This window comes from Canis aureus, chromosome 15, assembly GCF_053574225.1.
Source record: "Canis aureus isolate CA01 chromosome 15, VMU_Caureus_v.1.0, whole genome shotgun sequence".
In the NCBI taxonomy this organism is placed as follows: domain Eukaryota; kingdom Metazoa; phylum Chordata; class Mammalia; order Carnivora; family Canidae; genus Canis; species Canis aureus.
The window spans coordinates 46,832,856-46,860,466 of NC_135625.1; the positions used below are offsets into that span (position 1 = coordinate 46,832,856).

A 27,611-nucleotide genomic window follows, 5' to 3' on the forward strand; every position below is an offset into this window, starting at 1 on the left:
GAGCTAGCTGGGGGCGGGGCTGACTTCATTGTCCGAGCCCTAGCCTGCCATTGACTGGCTCCACTGTCACATGGAATGTCAGATTCCACTTCGGGTGTGGGCAGCGTCCAACAATGGAGCGCAGCCGTGTGGAACCAGCCCCAGAAGGCAGGCTCCAGGCTGTAGCTGAGATGGGTCACCCCCATCCTGTTCTTGACCTGCTCCCCTCTGCCCGGGGGGTGTGCAGTGTGAAATCCTCTGACCTAGGGCCTAGGCCGGTCTCAGGAGAGATCAAAGGGCAGGCGGCCCCTCGCCGGCTGAGGTGGGTCTTTCCCAGGCCGCCACACTGCGCCACTGCCCAGGGTTTTGTTCTGGCGCCGCAGACCCCTCGTTCATCAAATGATCAAAGGCCCAAAGTCTGGGCTCGAAACCTTTCTTCCCATTTCCTTTTCTTAGAAGGAATGAATTGCATGAGGACCAAAGAATGCCTTTCCAAAGCTCTCCTGCACGGACTGCACAGCCGCCGAGCCTCCAGCCCTGCCCCGAAAGCCGAGATCGCTCGCTGGGCCAGCTGCTGCCACAGACGCAAACCCCACTCATTCACACAGGCTCTTGGGGATTAAGGCCTGCATCCTATTTAGAGGCCTCTGAGAGTGAGCGAGGCGTAATCCGGGCTCTTTCTCCGCTGTCTAGTTTATTAGCAAGCAGACAACAATGCAGTCGGAAATCAAAGCCCACGGGCTCATGCTCTCTGCCCAATCCATAAAACCCTCCTGCGCATTTCTTCCGTTGCCATGAGTGCATTTCTCACTCGCAGTTGATATTTTCATGGGCGCCGTTTCCGGGAGTGTGCTCGTATGCTCCTCTCTCATGGGAGAACGTGGCTCAAGTGTAGCCGTGATGCTTCTGCAGCCAAGACGTTTTCCAGAGTTGTGCCTTGGAAATCTGTGTCCGTGACATCTCCTCGGCCAGGTTTTTTTTTTAATTTTCGTCGCAATTTTTTAAAGGAATGGTAGTGAGTGGGAAGTCGTGTGTGCTGGTTCACAGTGAGGTGGCGGCAGCTAGTTGGCCATGTCACTCTCAAGGGGGCCACTACAGAAACCCGCCCCTGAGCCTCAGCTGTGCAGCACTGAGGCACTCGCAGCCTGAGGCACTCGTGGCCTCCCGCCTTGGGTGGTGTTCAGGAAGGCCCCGAATGTGCTCACAGAGGCCTGTTCCTTTGTCTGTCAAGGGCCTTGGGCCTGGGGGCCTCATAGTACAGGCATCACCTGCCCCGCCGGTGCACACAGATGTGCCGTGCTGTGACCATACCGTGGGAACGTGGGCAGGTGTGCATGCCCAGGCAGCCATGTGTCTAGCACCCCAGTAGGCCTCAGCAGCCCGACCTGCTGTCCTGTTCTGTGCCACATGGGGCACTTCAGTCAACAGCTGCTCATGTGAGGGGATGTATAGTCTCCCTCCTGCCCGCTGTGCTGAAAATTCCTGGTGCTGGGACGTCACGAGTGCCATCACATGGCGTGTGTCCTTTTGGGGCGGGATTGGCTTGCTTAGCATCATGTCCTCAGGCTCACCAGGTCGCCAGTGGCAGGACTTCCTTCCTTTTCAAGGCCAGATCATAGTCTGTCGTGTGGAATTCCTTTACCCATCACCCCCTGACGGACACTCAGGTTGCTTCCAACCTGCAGCTATCATGTGTGATGTTGCCACGTGGACGCACAAGTACCCTTGGAGCCTCAGCTTCCATCTCTTCTGGGTACAGGCCCAGCGTGGACTTGCCAAATCACGTGCCAATTGTATGGTTAACTTTTTGAGGATGTGCGACACCGTTTTCACCAGCGGCTGCACCATTTTACATCCCCAGCAACAACAACATACAAGGGCTCTAATTGCTCTGCGTCTTTTCCAACATTTACTATTTTCTTGTTTTGGAAGTAGCCATCCTAATGTGTGTGAAGTGGTGTCTTTTTGTGTTTTTGATTTGCATTTTCCTAATGAGTGTGATGCTGAGCATCGTTTCATGTTTGTTGGCTATTTGGATATTTTCTTTGAAGAAATGTCTATTCAACTCATTTCTCCCTTTTTTTTCCAAGTTGTTTCCCCATTTTTTAATTGGACTGTTTGCTTTTTGTTGTTACTGAGCTATAGAGGTTCTTTATATATTCTGAATATTAATCCCTTACAGATATGTGATTTGCAAATATTTCCTCCCATAGAACAGGGAAATTCTGTGGGAGAAAATATTTTCATTCTCCTAATGATGTCCTTGGTGCACGAAAGCGTCTAGTTTTTATAAAGTCCCATTTGTCTATTTTTCCTGTCGTTGCCTGTGCATTTAGTGTCCTATCCAGGAAATCTTTTGCCAAAGTCAATGTCATGAAGATTTTCCCCACGTGGATCACTATACTGTCCACCTGAAACTAATGTAACACTGTATGTTAACGATGCTGGAATTAAAATTTAAAACACAATAAAATTTAAAAACACAAATAAGGAGACACTGCAGACCCAGGACAGCCTGGAGGCGGTGACTAATAGCTCAAGTCCATAAAAAACGGCCTCCAGCAAAACTCCATTACAAAAGATGGGAAAGAAATAGAGTGGAAAGAGTGAAAAAGTAGAAGCAGCAGAGCCTGAAGAATTTGTGGTGGAAAAAGTGCTGGGACAACATGTAGTGAATGAGAAGAATTTTATAACCAGGGACAAGCCCATGTTGTTTCTGGGATGCCATCATTTTCGGCGACTTAAGAAATAAATCATTTAGGGGCACCTGGGTGGCTCAGCAATTGAGCGTCTGCCTTTGGCTCAGGGCATGATACTGGGGTCCTGGGATGGAGTCCCACGTTGGGCTCCCCACAGGGAGCCTGTTTCTCCTTCTGCCTGTTTTCTCCTCTGCCTCTCTCTATGTCTCTCATGAATAAATACATATTTTTAAAAATTAAAAGAAAAAAAAATCAGTTAAACTAAAATTTTTCCTGAAACTGAAATTTTTCCTGAAATTTGAAATTAACCTTTCAAATTTTGTAATTAACCAATTTAAATATAATGTAAACAGTTTAAATCAAACAATTTAAAAGCAGCCATGTCAACCCATATCCATATTTACAGTCATATAAGTGCAAGTTTATTTGTAAGATCCCTTAAAGGAGCATTTTATCACCACCAACAACCTCCCCACCTGAAGGACAAACCCAGACAAGTCCTGGTGTATTTTAATTAGGTGAGCAAACTTGGTTACATGGACATTGAAAGCCTCCTTCTGGTGAACCATTCCTTCCCAAGAAGCTGAAAGTCCCTGTGCTGCGTTGACAACAAAGTCACAATTCGTGGACCGCCCAAGGAGTTGCACATGGAAACCCAACCATAATCAGATGGTTAGAAACGTTGGCAGTTTCACCTGCTGGAATAAATGGGCAGACAGACTTCTAGAACCCACGTTCTTGACCTCCATGTTTTTTCATGGCCCCAACTCATTCCTGATATGCGAGCTGTCTTCTCAGTATTTGAGCTACTGGTTCAGCAGAAACCAGGAAAAACAATAACATTGTAGTCAGAATGGTATCAAACTGTATATTGTTTATTGTAAATACTGGCCCACAGGGGGTCAATAAATAGTTTTACATTCAAAATAAACACAGGAATAAATAAAAGCAGTGACATTCACATGCCTGTCAAAGTATCACCGAAACATATAAAGCAAAAAAGGGCAAGTTTTCTCACCTCCTCGCCTTCATCTGCAGACGGGATGAGTCTTGAGTCTGTAGTGTGCATCACTTTAGAACTTTGTATATGAGCATGTACAACTTTTATTTATTTAGCTTGATTAGCGATGTTTTCCCTAGAGCACTTTGTGACCAACACGGAAAATGCACATGAGAGTAATTTTTTAAAACCTGTCCCCAACTTTGTTTCTTATGCATTTACATTTAAGGTGGTGATGTACAATGGCTCTGTGCGCTCTAACACTTGGATTAGCATTTCTCAGGTGCAGACAAGTGGGCTGACCTCCCCCAATGTCACACAGCATCAGGTGACCTCCCTGGGATGTGACTTCACAGCCTGTGTCCTTGATAGCCACGCTGTACTGTTGCCTCTTCCCTGCCAACCAACAGACCCACCCCATTTGTAAAGCCCACAGCAAATTGTCTGGTGTAGGAAACGCGGATCAAACCCACCATGAGCTATCATCTTATACCTGTTAGGGTAGCTGTTACTTTAAAAGAAGGAAGGGAGGGAGGGAAAGAAAGAGAAGAAGAGAAGAGAAGAGAAGAGAAGAGAAGAGAAGAGAAGAGAAGAGAAGAGAAGAGAAGAGAAGAGAGAGAAGAGGAGAGAAGAGGAGAGAAAAAGAAAGAAAGAAAGAAAGAAAGAAAGAAAGAAAGAAAGAAAGAAAGAAAGAAAGAAAGAAAGAAAGAAAGAAAGAAAGAAAGAAAGAAAGAAAGAAAGAAAGAAAGAAAGAAAGAAAGAAAGAAAGGAAGGAAGGAAGGAAGGAAGGAAGGAAGGAAGGAAGGAAGGAAGGAAGGAAGGAAGGAAGAAGAAAAGAAAGAAAAAGAAAAGAAAATTTCCCCCCACATTTTCTCATAAGAGATGTTAACTTTTAATAGCAGGTCAAAATAGGGGCATCTGGGGGGCTCAGTTGGCTAAACCTCTGACTCTTGATTTCAGCTAAGGTCATGATCTCAGGGTCACAGGATCAAGCCCCACATTGGGCTCCACCTTCAGTAGGGAATCTCCTTGGGATTCTCTCTCCCTCTCCCTCTTTCCCTCCCCCTTCTCTCTCTCTCTCTCTCAAATAAGTAAATAAATCTTTAAAAAAATATATCAGTTAAAGGTAGAAGGTGGAATATTAGCTTTGGGAACCAAGAGAGATGACCAAGCAGAAAGATTAAACAGATTAGCTGAGTATCCTGCCCGTACACCATGGCTCACTCTTATAAGTAATGATATCAAGATGACTTTTTTAAAAAAGCTTTTAAGCTTTTCCCAGCTTTAGTGAGATATACTTGGAGTAAAACACTGTATAAATTTAAGGTACACCGCGTGGTGAATCGACAAATATGTGTGTTATGAAACGATGGCCAAAGTAAGGCTAGTTAGCACCTCGTCTGCCTCATGGTTGTGATTCTGTTTTGTGGTGAGAACGTTTAAGGTCTGCTCCTTCAGTGACTGTCAAGTGTGTAATCGTGCTGTGAGCTATCAAATACCTTTCCTAACTAATATAGTTCATGGCTCCTTCAGCTTCTTGAAAGCTGCTGCTCCTCCAGAGATGCACTGCGCAGTACGTAGCCACGAACCCCACGTGTCTACTCAAGTGAATTAAAGTTTGGGAATCGGTACCTCCATCGTGCTGGCCACACATCTCGCGCCCAATGCCACACATGACTCATGGCCGCCACAGAGGGTGACATAGCACCTCTGTCGTCGCAGGGAGCCTCACGGGGCCATGGGGCTCTAGGGAACTGCGCTGAAGGTGGGCATCCCCAGGTACCCGCCACCCCATTTTCTCCAGCCCCACAGCAGCAGCCTCTGGACTCATCCCCCAGCTGGGTTCTGACCTCATCTGTTCTCCACACAGCATCCACACGGCATCTACTTGGCGTCTGAAAGAGCAAGCCCTCAGAAGCCTTGCTGACTCTTGCATCTCACCACTGTGGCCTCTGACTGTGGAGCTCGGGGCCTTTGCACATGCTGCTCCATGGCTCCCCAGCTTCTTTCTCCTCTCATGGATCCTGCTCTGCCTCATGGCCACGGTCGCCATGCCACAGTGACCCTCTTGTGGCAAAGCCACAGAAGTGTTGTTTCAGCCTGGCATTTATTGAACACCTTGCCAGGGTTGGTGTCAGGGAAGGGATGGTGAACAAGGCAGGACAACCCTGTCATCCTCCCTGAGGTTCTCCCCTATGGGGAGAAACAGACAGAGCCCCAAACTGCGGTCTGCAGGGCCGTGAGCACCAGGAGTACCCTCACCTGGGTTGCAGGGCCCTGGGAGGTACCTCACTCCCCACCCGGGGCAGAGCCTTGAATAGGGCTGTGGACTCCTGTCTTTGGAGCAGAATGGGACATGAGGCTCCTGTGTTCCAACACCTTGTAAACTGAGGCAACAGAGCTCAGACGTTTGGTGATGAGCCAGAGGGCCCCCCGCCGACCAGGTCAACATAGATCCCTGGTCTTTCTGTAAATGGCAGAGCCGAGGTCGAGGCACTAGAGGGCAGCCAGAGCCCCAGAGTCAGCACTGCAGAAACTCAGGCAGCAGGAGTGGTCGTGAACGCGGGAGCAGGGGAGGGGCCCGAGGAGCCTGCACAGGGCCCGGGGTGAAAGGACACCCAACCTGGGTCAGTCTGGAGCCACCAGGGAAGCAACAGTGCAGGGTCTGGACAGGAGAGCTGGGGTGTGCAGTCTTCCGTCATCTGCTGTCACCACATGTTCGGCGCTTCCCACACCAAGCTGCCCGCATACGGGTCAGACAGGGTCAGAGGCGGCCATGGAGCTGGGACCTGGCCAGACTGGGCAGGGGAGAGAACGAGACACCACGGGCCGGGTACTCCCAAGATCCTACAGTGGCTTCTAAATGGTCTCTGGCCCAGGGGCCGGGCAGCATGGACGAGCAACGCGGGGCTGGGTGGACAGCTCAGGACACAGACCTGCCAGCGGGTAGATGCAGGGCCCGCTCCCCCAGCCCTCCTGGGTCAGGTCTGCTCCTGGGGTCGCCCGCAGTCCCCTGCCCAGGCCGGCCAGTCCATGGGGGCACGTGAGAAAGCACAGACCAGCTCAGCCTACCCTCACTCAGTTGGTGTTTAGGCCCAGCCCTTCTGGGGACCATGGGCACCAGCAGCCAATCCACCTGTCCCCACCCCCCCGCCCCGTCCCTGCAGGCATCACCACCTGTCTGTCCTGCCGGCCCCACGGGCACCTACAGAGCCTGCACACATGCCCGCTGGCACCGCAGCCTGCCCTCTGCGGGGCCTGGGTGTCTGCCCCTGGCCAGGAGCCTCTCCCTGGAGACCCCAGCAGCCCCAGGGAGGCTGCCTGCGCCCGGCCCTTCTCGGAGCTCCTGCTCACTTCCTCCCCACACAGCCAGGGCGTGTCCCGTCCTTGTGGCAGGGAGTCCCCAGCACAGCTGTCTGGGTTGTTGGGCAGTGGCAGCTCGCATGCTGTGCTCAGTAGGATCCTGAGGCTTCTCACGGGAAAGGGCACTGTCTGGCTGGGCTGCAGTACTGGGGACAGTGCTCTATCCCACTGAATTAGCGACTCTTTCTAAGGGCCTCCCCCCAGTGCCCTGGGGTGACCTAGGAAGGACACACCCCATAAGTGCTAACAGTCTGGCGCTGTCCTGACTACCTCCAGGCTCTCTCCTGAGGGGTGAAGGATCTGATCTCTTCCTGAGGCTGCAAGGAGTCAGAAGAGGGCCCAGTGCTTCACCGTTGGCACCCCGCCCCCCCCACCCCCCCAGGCCGTGGCTCTGAGCCCCCCCCCGCCACTGTGGCCACGGCTCTGAGTCAGAGGTAGCCCTGAGACCAGAGCAGGGATGGGCCGGGGACCCTGTGGCGCCGTTCCGGAGTGTCCCCACCACTCACAACCGACCGCTGACTGACTTAGTATCACAATCCTAGCAAGCAGGGGACTGTGAGCCATCCATGCCAACAACATCGCTTCCCAGAATCTAATTCTGGGCATTTCTAAGCGTCGGTTTGACTTTCCTGAGTGTCTGACTCTGGCTCTGCACTAGCCGCCCTGGCTGGCTGGACGTTACCCTCCTGGTCCCGGGACAGCCCGTCAGACGTCCCCTCCTCTCCCACCCTTCCCCTCTCAGGTGCTGGTCCAGAGGGCGTTACTCGTAGCATTTCATCCAAGGGGCGGGTTGGGGCGGCCACCCAGGAGGGAGGGCGCATGTCCCCAGCCCTCTCCTGTGGCTTCCAGCAGGGACGGTCCACAGGGTCCCAGCACACAGAGCAGCCCTCAGGATACAAGAGCTGCTGGAAGAGGTTTTAACAGCTCCAAGGAGGGGCACCGGGGGGCTCAGTCAGTGGAGCCTCTGCCCTCGGCTCCGGTCATGATCCTGGGGTCCTGAGATGGAGCCTCATGTCGGGCTCCCTGCTCAGTGGAGAGTCTGCTTCTCCTTCTCCCTCTGCCTCTGCCCACCCCCTACTCATGCTCTCTCTCTTCTCTCTCTCTCTCTCAAATAACCTTTAAAAAAAAAAAAAAAAAAAAACAGCTTCAAGGACTAAAAGAAAGTGCCCTAAACTGCCTTAAAATGAGAGAGGTTTTATCAGAGTCTGGATCCCACACTAAACCCTCAAGACTTCTTTCCTGAAGGACTAGGCCTCGGTCTCTGCCTGCTGCCCCAGGGTCCACCCCACACCAGCGGCTCCAGGATCTTCGACTCCAGCCATAGGAGGGAGCAGCCTTGGGCATGCCTGGAAGCCAGTGTAGACCGTAAATGAGCAGATTCTCCCTCGGGAGAGCCCAATCTCGGAATCCGAGAGCTCCTGACATGCTATGGGTGCTGAGAATTCTTTTTTTTTTTTTTTAATTTTATTTATTCATACTCTTACACACAGAGAGAGGCAGAGACACAGAGGGAGAAGCAGGCTCCACGCAGGAAGCCCGATTCAGGACTCAATCCCAGGATCCCAGGGTCACGCCCTGAGCCAAAGGCAGACGCTCAACCACCGAGCCACCAAAAGGCCCGGTGCTGAGAATTCTAACAGCTGGTGTGGCACCGCGTGAGACCCTGCAAGGAGCCTCAGGCCGGGGAAGAGGAGCACCTGAGCCCCATCACCAGCCCACGGGTGGGGGACAGTCCCACAGAGCCCACACTCGGGGGCCTCTGCCCAATGGCCCCCAGGGTGCTTCTGACCAGACTGGCTAGAGAGAGGCAGCACCGAGTGTGGGGTGTTGCAAACCGTCTCCCCACCCCCTCCATGTAGGCTTTAACCTTCCTACTGCAAGCCCATTCCTGGAAGAGGCCAAGTCCTGTGCGCCGTTGCCCCTGAAATGTGCATGTGGCCCCAGATGCCTGGCCTACTCCGGAAGCAGCAGGGCCTCAGTCCTTGGCCGCCGTGGGGGACCCCACACCCCCTGACCCCTGGACCCGCTGGCCCGGCACCCCCTCATCTCCATCTGCCCACTGGGCAGTGGGGCAAACTCACCCTTTGTTTCAGGCTGTCTCAGGGGCACAGGTTCCCTTTATTTCTATTTACTGTTTTCAATCCATCATTGAACTTTATTTTTCTTATTTAAATTTCAGTGACCACACAGAACAGTGTTGGCTCCAGGGGCAGAAATCAGGGATTTGTCCCAGTGCTCCTCTGACAGGTGCCTCATGCGTGCCCATTCCCCATGCAGCCCAGCCCAGCCACCTCCTCCAGCCGCCCTCCGGGTGTTCTCTGTCTCACGACTCTCTTCCCGCTCTCCTTTTTCTTCCCCTTCCCCTGTGTTCATCTGCTTTTGACAAAACACCGTTAAAACGTCCATACTACCCAAAGCAACCTGCACATTTAACGCAATCCCTATCGGCTACCACCAGCTTCGTTCACAGGGCAGGAATGATCCTAAAGTGCGTACAGGACCAGAGCCGACCCGAACAGCCGAGCAGGAGGCATCACGAACCGGACTCCGAGGTCTATTACGAAGCGGCTGTGATCATCAAGACAGTGTGGTCCTGGCACAAAAACACGCAGAGCAACGGAACAGAACAGGGGAAACGTGGGCTCCCTTTAAAACAAGATTAGATGTGTTGAGGCCTTGCTGTCAGCTTCCCAGGACTTGAGTCCTGTCTTTTCCTGGAATGAGTTTCTCCGGGGACCCCACCTGCCCAGCTCCCTGAGGGTCCATCTGGCTGCTCCAGGGACAGCTTTCTCCTCCTCCCTGCGAAGGCCCTGATGTAACACGGGGGAAATGTGTAACGCTCCTGCGCCCATAGGGTGCATTCCTTACCTGGAAGGTTCCTGTAAGGCCACCATATTGGCTGGGAGCTCACGAGGGGCTGAGCACCATCCCCACAGCCTCAGGAGGGGCAGGCGCTCCATCCTGTCTGCTCAAGGACGGGGACTAGGGATTGACACGGATGCAGGCGGCCATTCCGCCATCCCTCCTCCCCCGGGGGACACGTTGCCAGAGACACCTGTTCCCTTTGTGCTGGTACGTGTGGTTCAGCCTTGTCTCCTCCCACCACCTCCCCTGCCCACCTTTGTCCCTCTCTACCTGTCTCACCTGCTGCGCCCGGAACACATCACTGGCAGCTCGGGCGCCACCCAAATACACCACTGAACCACAGGACTTTCAAACTTATGACAACCTTGGAAATCTTCACATTAATCTCCTGGCTCTGTGCCAAGGCAGCGATGCACTCACTCAGATTGTGCAGATGAGCAGGGCCCCTTCCGCCTGGAGCAGCCTGGCTGCCAATGATGGCAGCCACCTGCTCTGGTGACCAGGGACACACCGTCCTGCCTAGAGAAGCAGGAGCAGGGGCAGCTCCACCCTGCTGTGAGTTGAGATGATGCGCAGAACGTGGCACCTCCTGTGGCACGTGGGTCCTCGTCTACCTCGGAGGCAGCCACTCACTCCCACATTTTGCATTTTCGTACTGGTGGATGTGTCTCAACTCTTTGTCTGTCTCCTAGAAATAGAAGAACAACACACGTTGAATTAATGAAAAGGTCAAAATTTCAAACCCAAATAGTATTATTTCTGTGAAGCTCAGATCCCCTGTTGTGAGACGATGCTCCGTGGGGAAAGGTCTGTCAGTGAACGCATCCAAGGGCATCATTACCTTTCCTTAGCGTTTGAAACCCTCATTGGATGCCTCGTCTTTAAAGGCCAATGTAATATAACATTTATTAGTCTAATTTCTCATGACTCGAAAATTTTTTTTAAATCCTGTGCAGTTAAAATTAAAGCTTATATGCTTCCTATTTCAAAAACATTCTTGGAAACGCCACCACAAGGGGATCCCTGGGTGGCTGAGTGGTTTAGCGCCTGCCTTCAGCCCAGGGCATGATCCTGGAGTCCCGGAATTGAGTCCTGCATCGGGCTCCCTGCATGGAGCCTGCTTCTCCCTCTGTCTGTGTCTCTGCCTCTCTCTCTCTCCCACTCTGTGTCTCTCATGAATAAATAAATAAAATCTTTAAAAGAAAAAAAAGAAAACGCCACCAAAAAAAAAAAAAAAAAAAAAGAACACTAAGTTGTAGCTTCTAATGGTGATGAGCATGGTCAGTAACCTAGATGAGCCCCTGACAGAAACACCTCAGGCCGCGCTCCTGAATGGATGCACGTGGGAACTGCTGCCTGTCAGGCCTGCTGAGGGAGGAGTGTAGTCACCTCGACTTGGCCTCTTAGCCCGAAGCGAGCCCGGCTACAGGAGTGGGACAGACTAGAGCGGTCACCTTGTGTCTGAGCTCACTGCCATCTGTGTGTTGTCTGTTGCAGGCGCTAAGGAGATTGATATCGCCGCGACCCTGGAGCACTTGAGAGACCAGAGGCCAGGCATGGTCCAGACCAAGGTACTGTCCACCAGTCCTCGGGGACCGCGGGGCCGTCAGGGGCGGCCAGTCCTCAGGGACTATGGGGTCACCAGGGGCAGCCAGTCCTCAGGGGCCGTGGGGGCGTCAGGGGCATCTCTCTGAGGTTGCTTCCGAGCAAGGCAAGAGAAGGGGACAGGGGACTCCCACACGCAGGTCCCAGGCAGGACACAAGGGCCCCTCCTGGGAGGGAGACCAGTGGTTCCAGCAACCACCCTCATTTCAGCACAAACAGACACAGTAGAGTCTTCAGCCTGTGGAGCCTTCCCCCCACCAGATCTGGGAGGGGTGAGAGCATCACATCTTTATAAAAAGAGGTTGGTGATCGGGGCACCTGGATGGTGCAGTCGGGTAAGTGTCTGACTCCTGGTCTTGGCTCAGGTCAGCATCTCAGGGTCGTGGGATCGAGGCACACTGGGCTCTGTGCTGAATGCAGGGTCTGCTTGGAATTCTCTCTCCCTTTGCCCCTCCTCCCCCTACATGTGCTCGCTCTCTTGCTCTCTCTCTCTCTCTCTAAAATAAATAAATCAAAAAAAAAAAAAAAGAGGTCAGCGATAAACCCCAGCACCTTGTCGTGGAATGTTCTAGATTCACTCGTCATCCCGCCAGCCTCCCCCACCTCTGGCCCTCGGAACCACAGCTCTGCTGTGTGGTCATCAGAGGTCCCTGCGGGGTCCTCAGGGCCTCCAATGCCTCAAAGTAGCTGGTCTGTATACTTGATGCAAAGGACTTATGTGCAACGAAAGTAAACACAAGATTGTGGGGTGGCTTTGGGTTACGCAGAGCTAGCAGCAAGGGTGGCATGATGTTCCTCCAGCGTTCGGAAGATCCCGCGTCCACGTCTGTTCCCTGAAAGGGCTGAGCCATAAGATACCAGTCTTGTCTTCCTCAGGGTACTCCTGACGCCTGGTGCTGCTAACACCTGCACAGAAGACCAAAGTCAGTAGCAGAAGCCCTCGCAGAACTGCTACTTCCTGCCTAAGGGGACTTGAAGCCTTAAACAAGCGCTCCGGAAAGAGGAGCTGGCCTCAGGGCCCGAGGATGGGCTTTGGCCTGGTTATCCCGCCCCCGGGGTCTCACTGTTCCCCCCGGAGCATACCAGCGGCCCCCAAGTCCCCCCTCTGTCTAAATCAGGCATAACCCGGTCTGAGCTGGGTGGGAGAGGAGACAGCCAAATCCACACATTCTGCTGAGAACATCGAAGCCACGCACCTCATAGGGCTACGCTGCGCATTTTGAACTGGAACCATAGCTCCCGGGGCCTTCCCCAGCACCATGTGCCCGCCCCATCCCCCCCTCACAGGTTGTTATGAGAATCACATGTGATTAGCATGAAGACTTTATCGATGGTGATACACTTTGTTTTCTTAGGGCTTGTTTTTTAATTTGCAATTTTGTAATTATTTTAGACCTGCAAAACACTTGCAGAAATAATCCGCGTCATTGGCAGACGCCCTCAGTAGGCTCCCCCTGCCAGCGTCACCACAGGAGATGGAGGCCAGGAAGCCATCATCAGTATGAGCTACTGACTCAGGCATCGGCCATGTCCCAGCTCACCCGTGTCCCCAGTGAGCCCTTGCTGGACAGGACCGCCCCCCCCATGCATTCTGTGGTCATGTTCTGCCCCCCAATGCATCTCCCTAGTGGGACGGCTCTGTGGCCTCAAGAGGTCTTGGAGAGCTGGGCAGGCATGGCTTGGGGTTGGTAGACTGCCCTGCTTGGGTTTATCTGACGTTCTTGTGATCGTTCCAGTTGTTCCTGTTGGGCAGGAACATCCCAGAAGGTTGCACATGACCCTGTTTTCTCTCCTTGGATTGCTCAGCTCAGGGGGCATCCACCCAGTTATTCCTCTTGGTAATGGGCAGTGTCCTGCAGGAGAAGCTTGGCACTGCTCATGTCTCTCTGCTGTCCCGCTGTCAGACTTCAGCAGGTGACTCTGCCTCGGTGACAACCTTTGGGTCTTGTGCCAGGGAGGGTCCACCCTGTACACGGACCAGTTGGCGGAGGCCCCGTGGGGTCCAGCACGGCAGGGTCTGGTCACCACCCCTGAAGGGTTGGCCGCACCTGGTGGCTGAGATGGCGGTGGGAGAGCAGCGCCACCTGTCAGCAGGGGTGAACCACAGATCCTGCATCTGCCTGGATCCTGGTGCTGCCTGGATCCTCTACTGACAACCTGCAGGAAACCTCATGTGCCTCACCTCGCTCCCTGCCCCGGGGTGCGCCTCCAGCAGGCTTCCTACACCCCGGCCAGTGCAAGGATGCCCCAAACACACTCCGGGGTGGGCCTAGCAAACTACAGGGACGGTGCCCGACTCAGCGCAAAAGCCATTCGGGCCTCTGGTCTGCGTCCAGTTTGATAAAACAGGCCCTGGTGCCCGGGGGGGCCGCCAGGCCCTGCCGGGAAGGAAGATAAAGCTGTAGTCCTGACCACTGTGTGTCACAGAGCTGCTCAGGTTAGTGACTGACTGAGTGAATGACCAAACATTCGCGCTATAGCACCTTGGGCCAGATTACTTAGCTGTCGCTTGTCCCCCAGACGACAGAGCACCTGCCTCCCCAGCCTCCCTGCAGGAACCCACCCTCTTCCTACCGGTAGGGGTTTAAAAGTTGTCCTACGGTGTGTGCGTGGAGGTAGGTCCCGAGATTTTCACATCAAAGCTGACATCCCATCCTAGTTTATGACAGCTTCACCCAACATGACTCCAGGACACCGAACTTTCCCTAAGGTTCAACTTAACAAAAGGAGAATTTCTGTGGGAAACGATAGTGCCGCACGGCCCAAACACTCTTCCATAGAAGCCAAGAGAAGGTCTCCCATGGGCCGTTCATTCAAACATGGTGGTCAGGTTGCCCCACATGAAGGACAGATGGTGGGCTCCATGGACCAGGACCCAGCGGAGCCCTGACCCCAGCACACAGTCTGACTGCACAGCCTCATCCGTATGTTCAGAGAAGCCACCGACAGCTGCTTTTCCCCCTGGACACAAACCCTTGGCCGAACAACACATGGACATATCACACGTGTCTACCTGAGGACAGACACGGAAGACATGGCCCTGGCCACGCAGCTGGCATCTGTCACGGGGATGAGACTCCAGCAGAAGGATGTGTCCCCCGGTCCCCATCGCCACGCATTTGTTAGCCTTGAGCATCCGTCGTCCACCGCCTGTGTCAGGGGACAGGCTCCCCCGACCCCCTGCAGGGCATCTCGGGAGAGGTGCCTCCTTAATCAAGGCCTGAACGCTCTCCATAATGACATTCCCTCTTTTACGTTGGTCATTCTTAAAAATGAAAGCTCATTGACCTGTGTGTCCCCAGGAAGCGGTGATGTCTGGTTGGCCGGGGGGTGGGGTGGGGATGCGCACGGTGTATACAGGCAACGTCCATGCCCCCTGCACCTCCCTGGCTTGTTTCTGCATTTGGATTTCACCCTGTCCATGTTCCACTCCACAAGCACGTCTCCCTAAGGCTGGACTCACCTTCCTGGAGACAGGGCACCGTCCCACATGTGTTCACACCTCCCCATGGTCTGGAGCGGCAAGTACTGATGGAAATGAGTGTAATCCGGTGCAGAGCCCTGGGCCCCGCCCCTCGCCCTGCTCCATCACAACCCACCTCATCACTTTGAGATCATTCCCCTCCATCCCTCCTTGTGTCTGTCTCCCCTGTGCACCTACGTGTACATGTAGACGTACATATGCACACATACATGCATGCATACATACATGGATGCACGTGTATAGACATACACATGTGTGTGCACTTGTGCATATATGTGTGCATTCACATGTGCGCACCTGCATGTATGCACACACAGTCCTGCATTCATGTGCACGTACATACACGTGTGCACACACTCATGCATGCACAGGTGTGTGCATGCATGCAGCTGTGCACATGCATACACAGTTGTGCATCGTGTGTGTAATACACATACACGTGCATGTGCATGCAGTCATGTACATGCACACATGTACATATACGCACTCGTGTGTGCACATGTGCACACGTATGTACTCGTGCATACACACGTGCACACCCATGCACATGTGCACATGCGTGCACCCTATCCCTGGCCTGCTGTGCTAACACATGTCAAGGATGGAGCCAGGGCTGGTCCCTGTGGAGGACGGCTGCCCCCGGGGAACAGAGGGCATGCTGTCTGGACCGGCCTTATGGGAGAGGCAGGAAGTGCTGCCCCTGAGGGGTCGTTGGCTCTCCGTGGAAGGCAACAGCCACTCGCTCTGGCTCCCCTTGAAATTGGGAACGATGAAAGTACTGTGGGTCCAGCCAGCCCTTTGTGCGAGCCATGAGGATCCAAACAGGAATCTGAGTGTAACTCTAAATGCAAACACACACACACGCAGCCTGCCACCCCCAACACCTCCAATGACCCTCGCAGCCGCCACCACAAATGCATGTCAGGTGCGGCGTCTGCCCAGCCTTTCTTCGAGGCCCACCCAGACAACTGAGGGGCCAGCTCAGATCTGTCAGCGGAGGTGATGCCACTGAAAGTGGGGGTGCCCGGTCTCCACCTGTGACCAGTGAGGCACTGGCACCACCACGCCTCGGAACTACCACTCGTGGACATGTCTCGAGGCAGGAGCAGGGTGGCTGATGAGCCCTGACTCATCGCCGACCGGCCCTGAGGAGCACCACACGCCTCTACCGCAGGCCCTTTGTCACGGAAACTGCCCCCCGCCTACAGCCGATGCACCCAGAGCCGCCTCCTGTGGCAGGACCCAGAGCCATGAAACCTGTGCATCCCAGAGGCCCATCCACTCCAGGGGACACACGATCAATACTGTAACAATTTAAGCCACGCCTCCTGTCATGTGTCACACATCCTGCGAACACACAGTGTCTGGATGATTATGATCAAGGCACAGGTGCAAGTCTGCCATCTGCTTTTGCCACTTGACCTTGTGGCACACACATTGCCTCCCTGCCTCCCCACCAGGTACTCTCGACAGCTGCATAGGATTCCAAGTGCATGAACGCACAACTGTCTTCATGCTTGCCCACTTTCCCATAAACGTTGTCTTGGGATGGACTTCCAGTGTGTCTCAAGCTGGAAGCAGGCATATGACATATGACATGAGAGTTCCAGGGGGTCTCTTTTCATTTTTTTCACATTTCAAGTCATCACAAAGCCTTGGTCCACCCATTGGCAAGCCAGTGTTTTGGGAAGAAATGGTCTGGTGTGGCTGTTCACACGTAACAAACCCAGATCCTCCAAAGGACACATCCCCTTGAACGAGCTGTTAGCTGGAGAGACGGCGGGGCATCTCTCTGAGGTTGCTTCCGAGCAAGGCAAGAGAAGGGGACAGGGGTCTCCCACACGCAGGTGCCAGGCAGGACACAAGGGCCCCTCCCGGGAGGGAGACCAGTGGTTCCAGCAACCAACCACATTTCAGCACAAACAGACACAGTAGAGTCTTCAGCCTGTGGAGCCTTCCCCCCACCAGATCTGGAAGGGGCAAGAATATTCCGCTTTTGTGGGGTGAGCTGTGCACCAAGGCCCAGAGCATCAAAGAGTAATTGCAGGATCCCGGTGACACGCCGGGGCCATGGTGTGCACAGTGTCCTCGCGTCCTCTTCTCATGCACATCTGCACAGTGTGAGCTCAGGGGCAGCCCCGAGGACCCTTCCCTCCCGGCCTCGGGCTCTACCCCTCACAGCAAACCAAGGCGGCTGCCTCCCCCAAAGGACACACACTGGTAGCGCTCGGGACATTTCTCCCCACAAAGGGGCCTGCGGTACGGGTGGGGCGCTGTGGCTGGTCCTCTACCCCCCTCAGCGACCCCAGCCCCTGGTAGAGGCATGTATTAGTCCATGCAGGTCATCGCTTCAATGCCAGTGCGAGGAGCATGCCGGAGGACACAGCCTGTTGTCCCAGAGTAAGCATTGAATTACCCCACCGTTCTATTGTTTCTGCTACTTACTGGGTATCCAGTGGACTTTGGTCATGATTTTTGGATCTGGAGCTACTCTGCCACTTAAATTGTCAAGTATTAAGCCATCAGTGGGGCTTTCCCTGCCCAGAAACTCCCAATCGATGATGGTGGCCATCATTTGCCAGTCCTGGGCTTTGCTGGTATGATTGAGATGTGCCCACAGCCCACCTGGAGTTTCTCGAGCAGCGTCGGGGGTGTCGTGTGGCAAGTGTGTGCATGGTCTATGACCCTCCCGTTGCTGAGGCCTCTGCTCCCAGAGGACAGAACAGTCCTGACACCGCCCTCATGTCTACCTCCTGGTCTTGCAGGGTTTGGCCTGAGGCAGCTGCCCTGTCCAGTGTGTGGCTAGGAGCACACGTGTGCACACGCACGTCTAAGGCTGGCCACGCCGCGGGTGAGGTGGGGTCTCCTGGCAGATGGAACAGGGTGGGGCTGATGCCCGTGACAGCGAGGACACTACCCTGCTCCCTTTCCGAGGGGCGGCGGCATGGCGGGTTCCACAGCGGGTCTGCAGGCAGCTGGAGGGGAGGCTGGAGCTCAGAGCGCCAATGTGGCATCTGCCCCAGGCCTGCGCTCCACCGTGGTCATTGTCACCGCGCAGTCAGAGGGTGCCAGGTGGGGGCTCCTGCTTGCTGGGGCCTCAGCAGCTCCTCCCGGTAATGAAAGATGAGCTTTTCCTACGTGACGAATTCTAATCGCCATCAACATGGGGTATTTTTTTTAAGATTTTATTTATTTATTTATTCATGAGAGACGTAGAGACACAGGCAGAGGGAGAAGCAGGCTCCATGCAGGGAGCCCGATGTGGGATTCGATCCCAGGATCCTGGGATCACTCCCTGAGCTGAAGGGAGACACTCGATCACTGAGCCCCCCAGACGTCCAACCCGGGGCCTTACCTTGCAAACCACTGCCCTCTCCTTTCTGTGGAGATACATGACCTATGTTGTTTTGTTGTTTTTTGTTTTTCTGAACTATTTCTTTCTGCAAAATAACACAGCAGAGCTAAAGGGCGGAGCTGAGAGGAAAGTGGCCCCACTCACCTCTTCTTCCCTTTCTTGTCCCTCCAGGAGCAGTTTGAGTTTGCACTGACGGCTGTGGCGGAGGAGGTGAACGCCATCCTCCGGGCCCTCCCACAGTGAGCGTCCACCTCCACCACTGGCCGGGAGGACCCCACACCCCTGGCCGTGTCTTCGGTGCCCCTGCCTCATCGCCATCACCGTCAATGCAGTCTACCGGGTACAATGTGCATCTGTGTTCAACCAAATCATAATTGGGAGAGGTTTGTGGGATCGTCCAATCACAGGGACAGTCACTTTTTCTGTGTTCGCTTCCTTGAAAGAAAAATTACTTTTCCTTAAAGCACATACTCACCTTTTCCATTGCAAACTGTGTCGTAGCAACGACGCAGTCCTATGTGCCCTGGACTGTCTCCAGGGAGCGCTGAAGGTTGGGTCAGCTGTGCAGGGAGGGGACCCAGGGAAAGCTGGCCGGGCACCGCCTGAAGACCGAGGGCACCGCAAAGACGTGGCACTTGTCTTTAGGACGACTTATCACTGGGAGGAACCCCTGGCTTATTCAGGAGCTAGAGCAACAGACTGTTACTGCTCTGCTGCTCTGGGATAAATACTAATAAAACCGTCACTGCTCCCCTTGTGCTCCCCACGCTCCCCGACGCCCACTCCCGGCACTGTTGACACCCGCCCCGGGATGGGCAGGGGCCCCAGGGCACTGCCTCGCAGGCTGTCCACCCCAAGTGAGGCCTCACATCGGCAGCCAGTCTAGAGACACACTTATAACTTTAAAATATGGGTTTCCACATTGCAAAAGCAGATGCAGCCAACAAACTCTTTCCTTGGGGGTAAGTAACCAGAATCAGGGGAGCCGGTCTGGCAGGTCAGAAGCTCCAGGGCCCCCGAGGAGCATGACGAACCCCCGCCCCCATCAGACACGTCTGCTGCCCTCCCAGGGTGTGTCCTGGGCCCTGTGGCTTCCAGAGCAGACCCTGGGTACCCCATTCCCAGGAGGAGACGCAGGGTGACATGTATGTTTCTGCTTTGCTGGGTGTGACATCATAGCACCAGGGAGAAAAGTGGAGATGGCAGTGCCGGCCCCGGGCCTCCTCCCCAGTCACCTAGGTCAGGCACTTGTGCAACTCGCGCAGACACGAGCATCTAGGGGTGATTCCGATTTGCCCCCCACCCCCCAGAGACGGAGGAACTCATTTCCCTGGGATCGGGACGACAGTTTCCAAGGAGGCGTGCAGATAGCTCCGGATGCTGCAGCTTCCGTTTTAGGAGTGGTTATGAGCATATCCCGGTCCCTTTCCACGTCCTGCTTCCTGCGCACATTCTCTCCGCCCTAAATAGATTCTACGTCCCAAAAACCAGTAGCCTTGGGAGAGCGGCCTGTGCCTGGGGAGGAAGATGCCAAAATACTGTTTGTGTCTTTAAGTGGTACCGTCATGTCATCTGCTCTATAGATCTATAGTTTTTGCCAGAGTTGTTTCTCCCTATCTGGAATCTAAATAATGAATAGAAACTAATTTATCTGAGTATAGGAATCATATACCTACTTGTAATTTCTAACTCCTTATGTTTTGAGAGAGATCCTCCAGCGTGAGATATATGAATATATTTAATTGTGTCAGATTAAACTTTTGATTTCACACTTGAGTGGTCTTCATTTGGGGAGTACAGAGCAACTCTCCCTGCCCATCCTTTGCCCCCAGATGTTGGGGAGCAAGTCCAGGCCTGAGAATATTCTGCTTTTGTGGGGTGAGCTGTGCACCAAGGCCCAGAGCATCAAAGAGTGATTGCAGGATCCCGGTGGCACGCCGGGGCCATGGTGTGCACAGTGTCCTCGCATCCTCTTCTCATGCACATCTGCGCAGTGTGAGCGCAGGGGCAGCCCCGAGGACCCTTCCCTCCCGGCCTCGGGCTCTACCCCTCACAGCAAACCAAGGCGGCTGCCTCCCCCAAAGGACACACACTGGTAGCTCGGGACATTTCTCCCCACAAAGGGGCCAGCGGTACGGGCGGGGCGCTGTGGCTGGTCATCTACCCCCCTCAGTGACCCCAACGACACAAGGCTGCATGTGTCAGCTTGTCCGGGAATTAGGTAATGGCTAACTGTGCCTACCGGCGTGAGGCTCTCCGCGTCAACCTAAGCACTGGTGTGTGTTTCTCAAGAGATCAGCCCCCCAGGTCTCGCTGGGGGAGCACCCAGCTATAAGGCCTCTTAGGCTCCCCTTTCCTGAATCAGCCTCGCGTTCAAACCCTGCCTGGGTGCAGACTCGTGCTCCCCACACACTGTAAGTTACTGACGCTGGGGTCACTGATGCTTCACAGATGCAGGCGTCACACAAGGGAGGCTGCTCACGCCAAGCACGTGTCTGAATGGGCACGTGGCAAGCTGCAGAGCCATGAAACAGTTCCCTCCCACCGGGAGCATGCAGGAATGCTGCACAAAATACTAATACGTGGCACACACCAGCTCTAAAGACAGGACGTAGCTGGGACTGGGGATCGGTGTGGGCAGAGTGTGGACACCCAGCCGCACCAGGGCTGAGGGTTCAGAGCCGCCCACTCAGACCCTGCATGGTGGCCCTGGGAGGCGGCGTGTTCGAGAGCTGTGTCATCCCTACGTGTCCACTGCAGAGGTGTGCTGAGCTCGTCCTAGATCTGCACCTGCCAGCACAGAGTAGTAACACACCATGCCCCCTTCACAATCAGGGCCATGTAGCCCCGTCTTCTCCACCACCCATGATGATTGTCTGGAAGTCAACATAATGAGAGATGAATCCCCAGACTGTCGCACCTGCTGATCTCTGTGATGGAAATACCCTCCCGAAGAGTGATTCCCACAAGGGAAGGGCAGGGAGTGGCCAGAGTGGCCAGAGACTCCAACACAGCTGCTGGAGACAGGGGAAGGCAGTCAGAGTAACTGGGAAGTGGCCCCTCGTGTGTGAATATAAATTTTTGTTTAACACAGTGTCATTTTGGGAGGATCCCTGAGTGGTTCAGCGGTTTAGCACCTGCCTTCAGCCTAGGGCATGATCCTGGGATCAAGTCCCACATCAGACTCCTACATGGAGCCTGCTTCTCCCTCTGCCTGTGTCTCTGCCTCTGTGCGTGTGTGTGTGCGTGTCTCTCATGAATAAATAAATAAAATCTTTTTTTTTTTAAAAAGTGTCATTTCAGCAGCTGTATTTAACAACCAGGTTGTGAAACCCCTTTCAGCTGGAACCAGCCAGCGGTGGCACATCCCTGCCCTGGGACCGGACAACCAAGGGTGGACTCTGGACAGTGGCCAGCACAGCTGTCCTGCTGGAAGAGAAGGGTGCCATGAGAAGGTGTGGGGCCTGGGGTGCCCCCTACAGCACGGAAAACCCACACAGAACAAGTAGGGTTAAATGTGACGTGAGCCCAGTGGAGCCCTCGGTGCCAAGCACCAGTGAAGGCAAAACCACTTGGTGGACAGCCAAGTCCCCAGACAGACATGCCCCAGGGCATCGCATGGCTCCCCACAATGACAAACACACGAGGACCAGGACCACAGCTGCAGAAACATCTGATACGGGGAGAGATGCAGGGACATCTGATGGGGGAGAGATGCAGAGACATCTGATATGAGGAGAGATGCAGATAACACAATACAAAAAGGCCATAAAAGGAGTTTGGATGTTTCAAATGGCACATGGGAATAGTGCGGGGGAAAGGAAGCAGATTTGAAAAAGAATCCAATGCAACTTCTTTTTTTAAGATTATTTGAGCGGGAGGAGGGGCAGAGGGAGAGGGAGAGGGAGAGAATCTCCAGCAGACTCCACACTGAGCACAGAGGCCCCCCTCCACCCCTGTGGGGCTCAAACCCACGACCCTGAAATCGGGACCTGTGCCAAAACCATGAGTCGGCCACTTCGCTGACCGAGCAGCCCAGGTGCCCCCCAACAGCTTCTGGAAGTGAACTCCAGAGCAGCGATCATCTAGAAAGTGGGGAAGGCACGTTGAGGTGATCCGAGCTGAGGTAGACACCTCTGCCTCGGTAGCAACAGGTTGGGAACAGCAGAGGACAGAGCCGGAGACCCCTCGTGAAACGAAAACGTGCAAGAGAAGTCATGAAATGGGATGGAGCCCACATTCTGGAAGGAAACAGAACAGGCATGAGGACTCCCTGCAGACCCTTTGCTCCAGCACTCAGCAGGCAGGCAACCCTGCAGGAGCCCCTGTGACCCCAGGGCCCAGCCCCCCGCTGCTGCGACACCTGCTGGGGTCCATGTGATCACAATGGCACTTCCTTCTGGACTGACCTGGGACGTGCGTCTCCTGGTCATGGGGAGCGCTTTCTTCCCCCTGACCATATCCAGCACTTAGTGTGCACCAAGTGTATACTCTGGCAGAGGGCAGCTAAAGAGAACGATATGTGCACTCACCTGGCCCCAGACCCTCACCAGGGGGCAGTGAGCTCGGTGCTGGAGCAGGCAGGGCACAGTGAGCACTGAGTCACCCACCTTCCAGGAGGCTCTGCATTCACCCGCCTCCCCCCCAACCCCGTTAAGTCTGGGCCGTTCTAACCAGTCCCCTCTCCACACTGTGGGCCTCACCGTTGAGCAATTCAGGGATGCATTTTTATGAAATTGTTGCTTGAGACTTTTTTTTTTAATAAAAACTGTTAGATGTAATTTTATAGAAAGGAAATGGAACAGCTGTGTGCTTCAATTCTATAACCTGAGCAATTCGGGAAACACGTCGTTTCTCTGTGCTCTGGGTACTGGAACCAGGGTCACCTCGAGTCCTTGGAAATACTCATCTGTGTGCTCACAGGCACACCTGCTGCGGGGTAAGGTCCCAGGACCGTAAGGGTACTGGGCTCACAGCTTGGCCGTCTTGTGCCACACTGAGCTCTGCTCCAGCCTGGCCTGCACCCCCACACACACCCTCCATGGCCAGCTGCACTCCACCCTCACTGGCCGGACCCACGCGGCTTTGTCTCACAGGCAAGCGGGGGCGTGTCACTGCGGGCACAGTCTGTCATCCTCCACTAAAGACCCACGGTCATGGGGGCTGGCGCAGCCCTGTCCACTGACCCCAAGTCCACTTGCCGCGGCACCCACCCAGGGCCAGGTCCTGTAGGGGGGCTGGGGCAAGTCCATGTGCTGCCCCCTGGCTGGAAGGAGCATCTGCTTCTGCAGTGTCCCAGGTGACCGCCACAGGTCGCCAGGCCCTTCCCAGGCATCAGGGGTAGGCTCGGGGACTCCCGCAATGGGACCTCAGGTTTGAGTGTAGGAGGCTGTATGTTCCTTTTTTTTTTTTTTAATTTTTATTTATTTATGATAGTCACAGAGAGAGAGAGAGAGAGGCAGAGACACAGGCAGAGGGAGAAGCAGGCTCCATGCACCGGGAGCCCGACGTGGGATTCGATCCCGGGTCTCCAGGATCGCGCCGTGGGCCAAAGGCAGGCGCCAAACCGCTGCGCCACCCAGGGATCCCTGTTCCTTAGAAAGTTACCTTTGTGCATTCAGGGGCTCCTCGGGGACTCTGTCGCTGGCCAGCTGCCACAGCTCAGGTCATTATGCTGGAGTCCCAAGGCACAGCCCCACGAGGGGCTCCCTGCTCAGCGGGGCATCTGCATCTCCCTCTGTCCCTCCCCCCACTTCATGCACACTCTCTCTCAAAGTAATAGATAAAATCTTTAAAAATATATTTCAAAAAAGAAAAAGGAAAGTAGTCTCCATGCTCTCAGAGCTGCTCTGCGAGCCCTCTGCTCTGTCACTGTCTTTCTTGCCATTGTTCTCACATTCACTCCGTGGGGAAATGACAGTAATATTTTATGTGATCTGTGTTGTGTGCTTTATTAATCAAGTAGAACAGTAATAAAACCTTCGTAATTAGTGGAATAGGCATTAATTCAAAGATGTTTATTGGAATAGAAAATTAGAATTTGATGACACCTTTGTTCCTACACAGTGGCTGGGTTTCCTTTTATTTAGGGTATTTGTTTAGGAAATGGCCTTGGCTGTTTGTTAGACATACGGCGATTTCGGGCAGGTGCCCTCGACCAGGGGCGCCATCCCCTGCTCGGTGCTGCTCCCTAGGGCGGGGGTGAGGGAGGGACGCAGCCCGCTGCTCCCTGGACACCGCCCCCTGGAGCAGGGCAGCCCCCGGTGATGCTCACACTGCGGCCAGGCACAGGGTGTGTGCGGGGGCCACGCTGCACAGACACACACGGGGACACACACGGGGACATGCACGGGGACCGGTCCCCGCCCCCCGGAGAATCTGCAGGCCTGAGAACCACCCGGCACAGGTGGCCTGGCAGCCTCCAGGGTCCGTCATGCACCTTCTTGGGCTGCCAGGGTGTCAGGGTGAAGGAGGCAGGTGGGATGATTCTGCTCTCCCAGGGCCCTGCCCTCCCCTGCTCCCCACCCCCTCACACACACCTGCCCTGCACGCAGCCGTCTAACAGGTGCGCTCACACCCGTACACACCCACCCCGCACGCCCCTGGGAGGTTTAGACACAGGGCAGCCCATCTAATGCAATCACCTGGAGCAGAGATGTCCCCTGCAGGGGCTCCAGGCCGCAAGCCTCTCTGGGGTGCCGCTGAGTGCCTCCCCTGCACAGCGCTGCATCATTCCTGGTATGAGGTCCCTGCACCGGCTTCCTGGAGAATGCGGGCACCGCAGGGCGGCTCCCAGGCTTCCTGCTCCACAGGCCGCTCCCTGCCTCCTCCAGCCTGGAACTCCTACAGCCCTTGGCCCCAAGGAAGGACTGGAACCAAACCACTGCCTGGAGGGCCCTGGCGGGGCCAAGGGGGTAGGTAAGGTGGGGGGAGAGGGTTGCTCTGCCCTCTGGCAATGCACCCCCCCCCCCGCCCACAGACCCCGCCCACTGCCCCCACCACAGCCTGCCGTGCCTTCCCTTTCCCTGGACACCTGGCCCCGAGCGCCCCTCTGCCCACTGCCCACCTGGCAAAAGTGACCCCATTTTGTTCTTCGACTACACAGAGTGTTTGTGCCTCCTGCCCCTCGTTCCCTACACAATCTCATTTTCTGTCCCTAGCACTTATTCAACCAGCAAAGTTGGTCCAGGAGCAGTTCGCCCGCAGGGCCTTTGACCGCCTGCAGCTGACCGTGTGCTCCGGTGGCAGCCCAGGGGCAGGCCCCCCAGGCTGGGGGTAGGGGATGGGTGGCCTGCATGGACACCTGCTGTGACCGCCCTAAACTAGGCGGCTAGTACAAGAAGGGAAAGTGGAGAAGCAGGTGTGTGGTCACCGTGAGACCCCCTGGACCCAGCACGTGGCTGGCAACTAGAGCAGGATCCTACTGGAACTCCCACCAGAACCCCCTGGGCTGGTTCAGAAGTGAGAGGAGGTTCACATGGACCCACTGCCGACCCCAGCCCAGCTTACTGGAGACCAGGGCCACTCCCATGGGTCCTTGGGTTGGGAGGTGATGGGAACATAGGCTTCACCCAGATGGGTCCCAACATGCCAAATCATGCACGCAGGAACAGGGTAAGGAGCTGCTTCTGACCCACCCAGGCTAGCCTCTCTGTGCCTTCCCAGGTTACCCTCTGTGGCCTACCCCCTCTCCCATATCCCCACTCAGCATCAAGCCTGCTCCAGTCCCAATCCCAAATCCTCCTGGGAGGCAGGGGAGTGACAAGGTCCACTCCAACACGCCTCGGAATGGAGCTTTGCCCACACCTGACTCCCCGAGGCCCTCTGAGCCCACTGTAGCACTTTCTCCTTAGCCGGGCCTCAGGGGCTGGCGGTGCTACTCCCATTGTCTTCTAGGATTGCATCACCAGCCTGGGCATGGCTGCTTCTGCTCACTCGTCCAGTGGGAGTCCCGGGACCTGGCCCCTCCGACGTGGTAAGCCTCTCAGAAGTGCTGATTGAACCACTTAGGCCCACCTCTGACACCTGCAGGGCATCCCAGGACACAGCACTGGCCACCCTCTGGGTGCCCCGAGACCCAGCAGCCCTCTCCTGGCCACCCCTTCATGTAGAGCATTTGATGGTTCCCTCTCTCTGTCTCCGTCTCTTTGTCTCTCTATGTCTCTCTTTCTGTCTCTAAATCTCTGTATCTCTGTGTCTGTCTCTCTGTGTCTCTTGTATCTCTATGTCTATCTGTCTCTGTATCTCTCTTTGTCTCTGTGTATCTCTGTCTCTGTTTCTGTATTTCTCTTTGTCTCTGTCTCTCTGTCTCTGTCTGTCTTTCTGCCTGTCTCTCTCTGTCTCCCGCACATACACATCACTCACTAGTTTTGTCCTCAGAAGCGGCGGCCCAGCAGGTGTGGGACTCCCCAACCCAGCAGGTGGGGACCCCCTGGCCCCTCCAGGGTCTAGCTCACACAGGAGAGGCCCAGGAGGAGCCCTGACTTGTGTAAGAGGAGGTGGTCACCCGATGTAATCTCTCCTGGAGAAGCAAGCTCTCTCTTTATCTGAAGGGGGAGGGCGTCCTTTTGGTTTGGGAACAAAAGTTGCCTTTCACAAGAATTGTTTGCTAAAATTAAGCCTTTGTTCACCAGACATTTTTAGACTGAGTAATTTTCAACGAAAGCCTATGATAAGTAATCTGTTTTATTAGCAAAAAAAAAAAAAACCCTTGTCAAATTTGTGCACGGATCAGGTGAGACCCCCTCCACGGTGGCAATGGCTCTCCTGGAGGTGGCAGTGCATGGCCTGTGTGGGCAGGGACGACAAAGGCCCGGGTGGTGCGCTGGCCGCAGGAGCATGGCCTCTGCCCTCAGGGCCCGAGGAAGGAACAGGTGGCTGAGGGAGGGGCCTGGGGGGCAGATGGTGACGGGTGTGGGGGCCTGCCCCCCCCAACCAGGGTCACAGCTGCCTGGAGCACAGCCCTGCCACCACCTGCCATGTGGATGTGTGTGGATGCCCTGACTTCAGTGGGTGAGGGGTCGAACAGGAACACGGTGATGACAGTAGCGAGCGCTTGCCCGTGTCCACTGCTCTATGCCCAGGACCCTCATGCCTGTCCCACGGGGCAGGTGTGCTTATTACCCATACGTTACTTAGGGGCACACTGAAGCACAAAGAGATGGGCACACCCCAGGTCGCATGGCCAGTTGCTGAGGACAGGTGTTCAGGGCACCTGCTCCAGACACATCATCCTACTCCCAGGTGGTCCAACAGTAAGCG

General features: G+C 54.9%; 1 protein-coding gene across 4 annotated transcripts in view; it reads left to right on the top strand.

Moving 5' to 3' along the window:
* The window catches only part of PTPRN2 (protein tyrosine phosphatase receptor type N2), a 723,767-nt gene extending 703,646 nt beyond the window's left edge, over positions 1 to 20,121 (top strand). For all 4 annotated transcript variants that reach the window (XM_077849498.1, XM_077849499.1, XM_077849500.1 and 1 more), the window contains 2 exons: positions 11,404 to 11,477; positions 18,522 to 20,121. In XM_077849498.1, coding sequence (XP_077705624.1) covers positions 11,404 to 11,477; positions 18,522 to 18,593 — 146 coding nt within the window. In that variant the 3' untranslated portion in view covers positions 18,594 to 20,121. The remainder of the gene's footprint in view (positions 1 to 11,403; positions 11,478 to 18,521) is intronic.
* The last annotated feature ends 7,490 nt before the right edge of the window (positions 20,122 to 27,611 follow it).